Consider the following 10,783-nt stretch of genomic DNA (forward strand, 5'->3'; position numbering starts at 1 on the left):
TGTTATATTAATTAACTAAATCAGTTATTTGGAAACCCTGGTATAACAATTTCTCCATGATCATAACATAAACTACTAAATGTGTAGATGATATATGCATCTAAGTACAAGGACACTGAACACACCAAGCAGCACTGCTGAAACAACTGTACTGTCTGAATCTCAGCAGCTATACCCTAATGATCACTAAACTTTACCACATTGTAACAATTGTAATATACTCATAATGCTTTTAATATTGTCATGCACATAAAGGTCATAAAAATCCATTACTATAAAATGTTTGCCATCAAAATCAATAAACTGGCCATAATTTGCTGTAATAATGTTTAAGCACTATGATTGAAGTTTTGTCAATTCTTGTCGCTGTCGTTTGAGAAGCATTTCAAAATGCTCTGATCGCTTGACAGCAGCCTGTAACCAAACATAGTATTATCATCTTAATATACATGTAAATGGTAATCATACTGTATGTATCCGAATACCCTTCTCAAATTAAGACTGTAAGTGTACTCGTGTTTGTGTATTAGCCATTAACTGTAATGATATATAAGGCAGCAGTGAGATACCTGATATTGTTCTCTCATCGATTTAATGGCTTCTTCCTTCTTAGCAAGAGCTAACTTTACTCTATGAAGTCACACAGATGTAGACTACAACAAATAAGAAACAGATTGCCATAGCGTGTACCTATCGTGTATTTCGTTCAACTCGCTCTCCTTGTCTTTAGTTACTTGCTCCATTTCAACTTTGTGTCGAGCTTTCATCTCACTCATCTCACTTTTCATGCGTTTGCTTTCTTCCTCAGTAGCTACCAAGCTAAGGCCACATAATGACAATCAACAGACTCCAGTAGGATCATAGACTTCAACCCAAATTACTATTTTTATACAAGTATTTCAAGTAATCAATAAACAATATTAGTAGACAAACAGGCAATGAAGGTATCAATCAAATGGATAGAAAACAATGTAATGCAGTTAAGCAAGTATAGTACTCGACTTAGCCCAGCTAACAAGAATAATAGTGAAGGTTTACTTACATCAAGGTAAAACAACACTTGCCGTGCATCATCTATACAAGTGCAGACTGATATGTGCATACAGTGGTTGTCATCTATGAATGCAGTATATGCAGCTTGTGGCTTTGACTGCACGGGATAAATTAACTAAAATGGGTAAGCAAGACTATGTGTAGTCTACAAGTTTTCAGCCCACATCTTATTCTAAAACAAACTTTTACCTTTGGTCAGAAAAATACGTGCAATGGTCATAGGAAAAGCATCACAAAAATGACAGTCAGAATTTGTAGTCGCTGTTTCTACTATCACATATGTACTCATTTAAGATACGCTGGCCAACATTATGACACATGTAGCATACCAAAAATTTTAATTGGAGAAACTAAAGCACATGTGTGCAAGCATGCATAAAGCACATGTGTGCAAGCATGAACACACGTGCGCGCGCGCACACACACACACACACACACACACACACACACACACACACAAGTTTTGGCACACAATTGCTTCCTGCTACTACAGAATAAGAATACAGCCACAGTTACCGATCAACAAATTCCTGTCTGATGATGTCTGCCATGTGATCTCTTTCATTGGTCAAACGGCTGGACACCTGTGTGTAGATCGATGTATCAGCTACCAACAACAACAAATTCCTTGCTTGTCTCACTTCCTGGCAATCCTCCAATTCTCTCTCCTTTCTTTTCAATTGCAATTCTAACTGTGAAACTGAACTCTGAGACTCTAGCACTTGGTCCTGTAGATTTTATAATATTAGAAACCAAAATGTTGCCTTTATGGAAAGTGGAGTAGTGCAAACGGTTGACCTTCATCTTAGAGAACTTCTGTCTTGTGCTCTTTTCTGACTGCTCTAGCTCCTTCAACTCACTTTCATATTTCTCTCTTACTCTCCTGCATAAAGCCATCATGGCAAGTCAATAAGACAGACAGTGACATGAAAAACAGAGAAACAACGGACATGCACACAGTCATATATTTGGACGTGCTAATGTAGAGTAGACTCTCTTTAGTAAAAAGACATAAAGAGACATACTATAATACCCACCTAATTCTTGTCTCTGTAGTTTTCTCCATGTCCTCCTGGTTGTGACGAGTTTCAGCTTCCAGATGTTGAATAACCATCTCTATTTCCTACCAACACCAAATAAACAAAATCGTGAATCCTAAACAACAATCAGGCAACACCAACTTATGAGCAAGCAACCCACAAAAATAAATTAATCAACAAAGCCACAAGTCACAGTAAAGTAAAACAAGATCAGACACAAAATCAATCAGCCTGCCATCAAGTACACAAGCCAGTCCGGTAATAATAAAGTAGGTATTACACCTAAACAAATACCAAATTTGATTTAACACTGAAGCTACCCACAGAAAGACCCACACCAGCAAGAAAATTAGGAATCTACATCTTACCTTATCTCTTTCTTTCCGCATACTCTCCCTCAGCTCTCTTTCTCTAGTAGCAAATATGTCATCCTGCCAAAACCAAAATAAGCATACATCGAGATCACATACATATACCAAATACTTGTTTCTTGATCATGTTTTCTTGCCAAGCAGTTTTCTCTATTGTTAAACGCTCATTCAGTTCTCTAAGCTCAGACTGCCATCATGAAGATAAAAAAGCAATGTGATGCATGGACATCACACTAACTAGATAATGACTGACTTTGTGTCTTCTTTCAAGCTCTTCTAAAGCTCTTTGTTTGTCTTCATCTATTGCACTAAACTTTTCCTCATATTGTGTCTGTAATTTCGATTTCAATCCATCTATTTCTTGTTTTTGTTGTCGTACCATATCGGCAAGCCTCTGCTTCTCGTGCTCCACTTCATCGTGTAACCGTCGTCGCTCTTTCTGTAGTGCCATTTCATCTTGCTCTGCTTGCTTCTCATATCGTTGTCTCGCTAGTTCTCTCTCCCGTTGACACGCAGCCTCCTTCTCTCTGGCAAGCTGCTCTCGCAAGTCTTCAGTCTGTTGAACAAAGCGACTACTAGCACGTTCATCTGCTCTTGCCAACTCGTCTTGATGGATGACAGACACTCGTTTCATCTCCGTTTTGTGTTTGGATATGAGACGTTGAATCTCCGGTTCCAGTCCTTGGACTGTCATATCCTTTGTTAACAATGAATAACAACTTTTGCAAATGAAAATTGTAAGTCAAAAGAGATTATAAAAAGTAAGCGCTCAATCTAATGTTGCTTGTGTTTCCTCCAACTGACATGCAAGCAAGACACACCTTAATCTGTTTAGTTTTCTCATCAATCCATTTTTCTCTTCTCAGTTTTTCTGCAGCAGCATCAATATCTTTCTGCCGCTTTAATTCGCGAGCATGGCTGCAGAAGAAGACCAAATTAAGCGACAAGTAATGATGCCAAACCAACAGCTACCACAATCAATAACAACTAAAGTTACTCGTATGAATACAGAAACAGAAAAATCATAAAAAATCACTATCCATACAAAGCAAATATAACTCAAACTATTCCCAGTAGATAAACTCAATTACCAGTGCCTGTAGACAAAATACAAAATTGACAAACACTGCATGAAATATTCTCTTGTCAGCAAACAAGTTCACTGGATGACTACAATGGGTATTAAAGAGTCTCAAAGTCTGACTAAGTGTTGTTTATTATCATCAGTTTTTTGTTCTTTTAACTGGCTCTTTGCACATGTGCTCCTGTCTGAGACATAAAGATGAATAATCCAATAAGATAATAATAAGACAGCAAATCTGAGTTATAGACATGAATAAATCTACAAATGTCTCAGCTGTAACAGAAGCTTTAACACCCTGTTATGATTCAAGTGCATATCAAGCATCACAATGCATGCAACCAAACATCACGTGACCACAAACCTTTCTTCCATCTCGTGGATCTTACGAGTGTATTTCTGGTCGGTCGACTTCATAGCTTGCAGTAGAGACTCACACTGAGCAGATAACTTTTCGTTCTGATCAACAAGCTAAACAATTCAGACAGAATGTATGAATCGCAGCTTTCCTGAACAAGACACTGATCCCTTACTTGATCGATGACCTTTTGCAATCCTTCGAGACGCTGCTCGTATTCCTGTTTCTGTAGTGTGAGCTTGTGCTTATGTTCTCTCTGCTGTTGCTGCATCTGATACATGTTCAGTTGCCGCTGCTCATCCTGTAAATCACAGTCACTACATCACAAAAACCGATTAAGTAATATTCAATCCCCTATTGCCTCACTTGACCATTTAATTTACTCACTCATTGCACTGTTTTATCAACATGCTAGACCATTAACTTGCACGATATTCAACATATTAAATATCCATATGTCTAATGACCTCCTACCTTTTCCAATGCCCAAGTAACATAACTGTCAAACTGACAATGAAACTAAATCACACACACACGTGCACACACACACACACACACACACACACACACACACACACACACACCTGGAACCTGGAATTCCGCCATACCCACTATGGGCTTCAGCATTGCAGAAGTTTTCGCCAAGAAGAACGCGCTCTATTCTGCAAGTAGTAGCAAATACACAGTCAGATGACTAGCTTGCTGGGATAGCGCATCCTAGCCTCACACCATCCTCAGCTTGCCAAAGCTGAAGTTAGCATGCATTTCCTCCCCCTGGCCAGAGAACTACCAGAAATACAAGGTCCCGTGGGGTACCCTCTTGGAGGGTTCAGTGAGAGGACTTTCGCCCCCCCCCCCCCCACACACACACACACACGTGCGCGCACACTTCGTAACAACACTAAATGTGCTTAGCACATTCAACAAACGTTGACATAACACTATTCTAGTTCTCCAACTGTTTGAAGTACTAATAATACCTCACATCACATAAACTTACTGCTTAATTAGTTGACAGTCAGCAATCAATTTGAACCACCATAGCAAGTGCCCATAGCTATGCAAAACTATCTAGCACAAAAAACTAAATGCCATCACTACAAGAGCTTCGATAATTGTCTCTATTCAGTGTAGTGTCAATACTGTGCAGTTTGTGCTTGTAAATTAATAATAAAGAAAGTAAGCATTGAGTGTTCAAATTACAGAAAACACATCAACAGTGCAACAAACTCTCTAACCCTCCCTTGCAACGTATTGACTAAACACGCAAAACTTACGATTTCTCTCTCTACGGCTCCCAGCCGTTTCCTCGTCACATCCAGAGCTTCCTTCTGACTGCACATTGTTGAAGCTATGTCAGCTGTCACAGCAGATACTGCATCCAGTCTAATGACATCACAGAAACATTGACTGCCAGCACAACCAGCAAATGTGACACACGTCCTCACTCTTTCTGAGTATCCTCCTCAACCACCATAGACCTTCGACTCAACTAAATAATGCACCAAACAATATACACACAAGTCACACAAGAAGCAAAGTTTGTTGATATACATCTGAAGGTATAGGAGAAGGATTCTCTCGTTCCACCTCTGCCAAAAAGTCTAATATACTCCTAAAATGACATGAAACACATCAACAAGAACACAGCATCTAAGTCTGCATACTTAGTGCATAGTCCAACTCTCTTAGAATCATTGACAAAATTGTTGATGTTTAATAGCGTAAAGATGTATAACAGGTTGTCCCCAGCATACAAAAGGACCGGCACTCCCCCATGCCTTGGCTTCCACTTGGTACAGGCCCGTCATGCTTTGCTGTATGAGTAGGCAGTGATTAGCTATGAAGACAATGGACTTGTATTTGTATTTTGAAAAGTGGGAAGTTGTTTCAGGCTAACAAGTAGTTCCTGGGATGCTTGGTTTGAAGATAAGACCAATTAGGACAAAGGCTGCCATATGGTATGAACTTAATTGTAATACAAGCACTCAGAGCTCAACAGTGATTGTCTTGCACTCTGCCCACTATTTAGGTCAGTATCTGATGGTAACAAATGAAGTCTGTAGATATCTGGCCTTCCTATCCTATATAAAGGGAGGTTCTCAACTTCTTGAGGTCTGGAAATTTTCTCACTCGCATTAATATAGCTATCATGTGGTCAAGCACAGTGAACTGAGACAGAGAGAAACTTTTTTAAAAAGATAAACCACTTCGTTCCTTTTGTGCCTGAGCATTCTGTGACAACAGTTAGTGGCATGTCAGCATAAGCAAACCTGCATCAAAGCTTTTGTGGGTTGATCATAAAAATCGGAATGGGCGGGGCCAAAATTTAAGGTGGGCGTGGTTATTTCCGCCGTGCCTTACAGAAATCCTGGGAACACCCCTGTATAACAATGACACTTCTGATATCTAGTTTATTAGAAACAAAGAACACACACATGTACACACAGACTTGTGCACGTACGCATGCACACACATGCACGCGAGCACACACTTCTTTTTCGCTACTCAACAATGAGTCCACGACTTCCATTCAGCAGTTGTTTAAAATTTGTCTTTGATGAGCACGTTCATGTGCAAAGAGTCCAATTCTAGAACGACATACTCAATGACAGATACTTCAAACGTTCTTTGTACCAGTAGTCACGTTTTGTGGTGTATACTTGTGTCGCATTAGTCTCTTTTCTTCAATTTTATCAATTCTACCTTCCTCGTAACGATCTAAACCTAATATTAAATTTTTCTTCCACATTGAACGGTCACATGCTATCATTTCTCATTTTTGTTATCAATATCGACATTCTGTAAATTGTGTCTTAGAATGTCTCTAAACCTCAACTTCTGACCACCAGATTTTCTCGGTGCATCTAACAACTGACCGTATAGCACTTGTTTTGGTAAACGTCTCTCATCTTCTTGCAACATGACCTACCAATTTTAGTTGCTGTCGAGTCAAAATGTATTCAATTCCTGTTAGTTCAGCTCTGCAAAACTTCTATGCTTGTCACTCTTTCCAACCAATGAATTTTCATTATTCGACACATGCATGCACGCACACATGCACACACATGCACGCACACATGCACGCACGCGCACACACACACACACACACACACACACACACACACACACACACACACACACACACACACACACACACACACTGACCCAAGCTTTCCACTTGACAGTCCTCCCTTGTTGTCCATCCACTGCGACAGCTCACTTGTCTGATGATTGGTTGCATTGGGATATTCTAAAGGCTCAGGCTCAGCTTCCAACAATTTTAGAGCTTCATGAAGGGTAGAGTGGCTAGAAGTTTGAGACTTCATGTCTGAATAAACACTAGTAATGCTGTGTGCATCACTCTGACTCTCTCCATCAAGCGCCGCTGTCTCTTCCAGTGCAGTTTCTGTTGGCTCAGATTCCTCATCTGTATGTTCAAACGTATACCCAGTAAGACGCAATGGCACGTGATGCTCATACACACGCACGCGCGCACACACACACACACGCGTGCACGCACGCACACACACACACACACACACACACACACACACACACACACACACACACACACACACCATAAAACAGAAAGATAAGAGAGAACAAGCATACATAAAATACCACTAAAACAAATAGAATGAAAGCAACAAAATGATACTGAACAGTCTACTTACTGGTTGTCTTCAACATGACCTCAGTCACTTTATCAACAGTCGGTTGAATTTGTTTCTTGTTTTGTTGTAATCTTGACCTTGAATTAGCATAAACTTGTTTCCCTGTAGCTTTACCTGTTCTCCATTTCACAGGCTGTTTCCTTACTTTACCACTTGCTTCAAGATAAACCTGAGAAATTAATACAAAAATGTTGTTTTCTGTGCTGATCAGTTATTCTACGAATTTCACCATTTCCTGTTCAGCCTTCTTTCTTTGTTCTATCTGTTTCTCTTCTCGTTTTCGTTTTAGCTCCTCAATGGCAGCAAGACGAGCCATTCGCTCCTTTTCACTTCGACTGGTTTCCTTTGCCTTCCTCTAAAACAATAAATAAATAAAATCCCTACTACTACAGCAGCCATATGAGTAAACAGAGTAGGCAACACAAATGGATGCATGCACACACCTGCAAATGCACTCTTGTGCATGACACACACACACACACACACACACACACACACACACACACACACACACACACACACACACGCACGCACGCATGCACACACACACACACACACACACACACACACACACACACACTTGTCAACAAGAAGAGTAAAAGCAACGTAGAAAAAGAAGTATCATTTAGCTGCAACAGCTTCATATGTCTGTAAAGTTGTACAGCCTCATTGTTGTGATATAAATGACGCATACACACAGCAGACAAAAGCAATTTAAAAGTGGAGAGGCCTAACATACATTAAAAGGACATAATTTAATGCATGCTACAAGCAGCTGCTTAAATTAATTAACAGGACTTACTACTACAAAGTAGCAGTCATTCAGGTAAATGGAGGACATTTTTACATAACTTCAAAACAAAACACCATTAGGTAAATCTCTAAATATATTATTCTATTTAATCAGTTATTTCCAAGACTAAAATATCAGACAATAGATAACTGGCTAAGGTCAAAATTTCAAAGTGGGGTGCCTATGGTTGCTGCAGTGGCTCTGTTGACCCTGATACAAGATGTACCCTTGATAGAAGTAACTTTCCCGTATATAAAGCTACGAGTAAACAGGACATCATACCAACTTCAGAATATCCTGGACACTTGTGATCCACTTGTAGATTCTTATACAGGACAATGTACTTCTATCCGGGTTACTTGTTGCATACTGTACAAGTCACCTTTTGTATTCACTGACAAAGGTCCACAAACAAAAAGGTTTTGAGATGATTTCTGTTTATACTGTATAAAAGCCCAAAATCGCCTTGACTGACTTTCATGTGCTTCAACTAGCACTACATAGTTTAGCCATTCAACCAATACAACAAAGTAAAAATACAGAGCACAAAAAAAAGCCTCTAAACAAGATTTGTAAAATGAGCTAATAAACTTCGAATGTATTGTAATTTGTAGACCCAATTCCATGTGTCAACTATAAAGTAGGCAATTCAACAACTTAATCAACTTTAGAAGGACTGACTAAATGAGCATTAATTTTCAATGTAAACTCAAACAACATTGCCACGACAAATCCTTCTCCACTAACAACATGCGACCAGTAAACACTGAAAAGGCAATAGACATGCAGCCAGATAACATTTATATGATGATCGGACATTCAAATGACGCTGATTACTTACTTGCTGATTTGCGATGCTTCTTGATAATCTCATATCAGATGCCCTTTGAAATTGCTTTTTCTTCAGCATGTCCTTTATCTGTTGATTGGCTTCACTTCTCTTTGCAATCACTCTCCGGTACCATTGCTGAATTGTTTTCGCCGCTGGCTCAAAACGAGCAACATCAAGTACAGCTAAACATCATAGATGTCACTTACAGACAATTAAGTATGTATAGAAAGGAAAAAGATTAGTACAAAGGTTTTGTGTAATGCAATCAAGCATGAAAACAGCAAGTAAACTGACACAGAAATCAACAAACAGGTATAGCAGTAAACGAAAGGACAGACAGACTAACAGACAGACAGAAAACTCAGTGAACTCTCTGGTCTTGGACATGTAGAGTTTGACTCGTATTCTGAGCAGTTGTTAGCTAGATAGCTGTGTTTTGTTTGTGGACTTGGTAGTTGCTGGACATTTAGTTCATGATATGTGGATGTTTTGGTGTCGATTTATGAAAATATACTACCATTGACAGAAAGACAAGAAGGCAGAGAGACAGACAGACAGACAGACAGATAATTTATTCTCATACAGATTCTACTTGTACATATGCTAGGATTCTTAAATACAAATCAGTCGTTGCAAACAACAAAGTTATTAACTAATGGACTTGACTTTGAATGTCAAAATCAAATAATCTATCTAAATCACCATGATTAGGTGACAGTTTTGAAAGTTTTCTAACGATAACTTTGGCATTGCATCTTTGCAGAATTGTAGAAAATCTTTTTCTCCAATACAACATGAACATGGAAGCATAAACGGACAGACCACACCAGACAGGCAGGCAGACATACAGACAGACAGACAGGCAGACAGGCTAGACAAGACAGACAGACAGGGAGACAGACGGGCGGGCAGGCAGGCAGGCAGGCAGGAAGGCAGGCCAGCAGGAGTACTCGACAAGCAGACAGACAGACAGCATAACAGAATTCTTTACTACAACTCAAACTTTAAAGTACAGTATCACACATTTAAAACTATTAATTAAACAAGACTAATCGGTTAATTAATGAATGTGGTGATAGACACTGTCACAGACAAACCGTGAAACGGACAGACAAACAGACAGACAAACAGACAGACAGACAGACAAGCCATTTTCTAGCCAACAATGTAGTTTGGCTAACAAACAGTAACAATACCGGTCACTGGCTCTTGAGTAGAAGGCGACACAAAGTTAACTCCGCCCCCGTATCGCTGACAGCCAAACTACCAACAACAAATGAGGCAATCGATCAAATCTTCGTTACAACCGTAAATTCCTCATGGCTCCGACAGCACGTGCCCCACCTTTTCTGAGGACGCAGTTGCTCGCTTCGACGTTCTAGAGTAGACGCGCTGACTTGTGCCACTTATTCGACCGAAGTTATCGAGAGACGACATCGGGTTTGCACGTCCCGCTGTGCGCCTGCGCGTCGCTGTGGTAATCGTGGCCTCGGAGTATCTTCGTCATATTCAAGAGATCTACAGTGCACTTAGAAACGGTTTTACTCGGATGCTACATAAAAAAGACAATTGCAAAAA

General features: G+C 39.8%; 1 protein-coding gene across 1 annotated transcript; it reads right to left on the minus strand.

The window, feature by feature from the left end:
- Positions 1 to 126: 126 nt before the first annotated feature.
- LOC134179711 (centrosomal protein of 131 kDa-like) lies at positions 127 to 10,663 on the minus strand. The gene is made up of 22 exons (XM_062646643.1): positions 10,550 to 10,663; positions 10,402 to 10,468; positions 9,215 to 9,387; positions 7,810 to 7,935; positions 7,581 to 7,749; positions 7,072 to 7,333; positions 5,458 to 5,518; positions 5,352 to 5,395; positions 5,181 to 5,289; positions 4,079 to 4,204; positions 3,910 to 4,016; positions 3,286 to 3,382; positions 2,718 to 3,161; positions 2,577 to 2,651; positions 2,462 to 2,524; positions 2,091 to 2,176; positions 1,852 to 1,936; positions 1,695 to 1,781; positions 1,570 to 1,637; positions 691 to 819; positions 570 to 630; positions 127 to 414 (listed from the first exon to the last, which is right to left on the minus strand). Exons 1-22 carry the CDS (start codon positions 10,640 to 10,642, stop codon positions 337 to 339), a joined length of 2,610 nt encoding a protein of 869 aa, XP_062502627.1. The 5' UTR covers positions 10,643 to 10,663; the 3' UTR covers positions 127 to 336.
- Between the last annotated feature and the right edge of the window lie 120 nt (positions 10,664 to 10,783).

The sequence above is a fragment of the Corticium candelabrum genome, chromosome 5 (genome assembly GCF_963422355.1).
Source record: "Corticium candelabrum chromosome 5, ooCorCand1.1, whole genome shotgun sequence".
Taxonomy (NCBI): Eukaryota; Metazoa; Porifera; class Homoscleromorpha; order Homosclerophorida; family Plakinidae; genus Corticium; species Corticium candelabrum.

What these genes read in the sequence shown, in the direction of transcription:
- LOC134179711 (XM_062646643.1), bottom strand. Translation starts at nt 10,642, where the DNA reads ATGTCGTCTCTCGATAACTTCGGTCGAATAAGTGGCACAAGTCAGCGC. An exon ending in AGCTTGAAAGAAGACACAAA is followed by an intron (nt 2,652 to 2,717) that starts GTCAGTCATTAT and finishes TCATGATGGCAG; the next exon opens with TCTGAGCTTAGAGAACTGAA. An exon ending in TGCGGAAAGAAAGAGATAAG is followed by an intron (nt 2,177 to 2,461) that starts GTAAGATGTAGA and finishes TGGTGTTGGTAG; the next exon opens with GAAATAGAGATGGTTATTCA.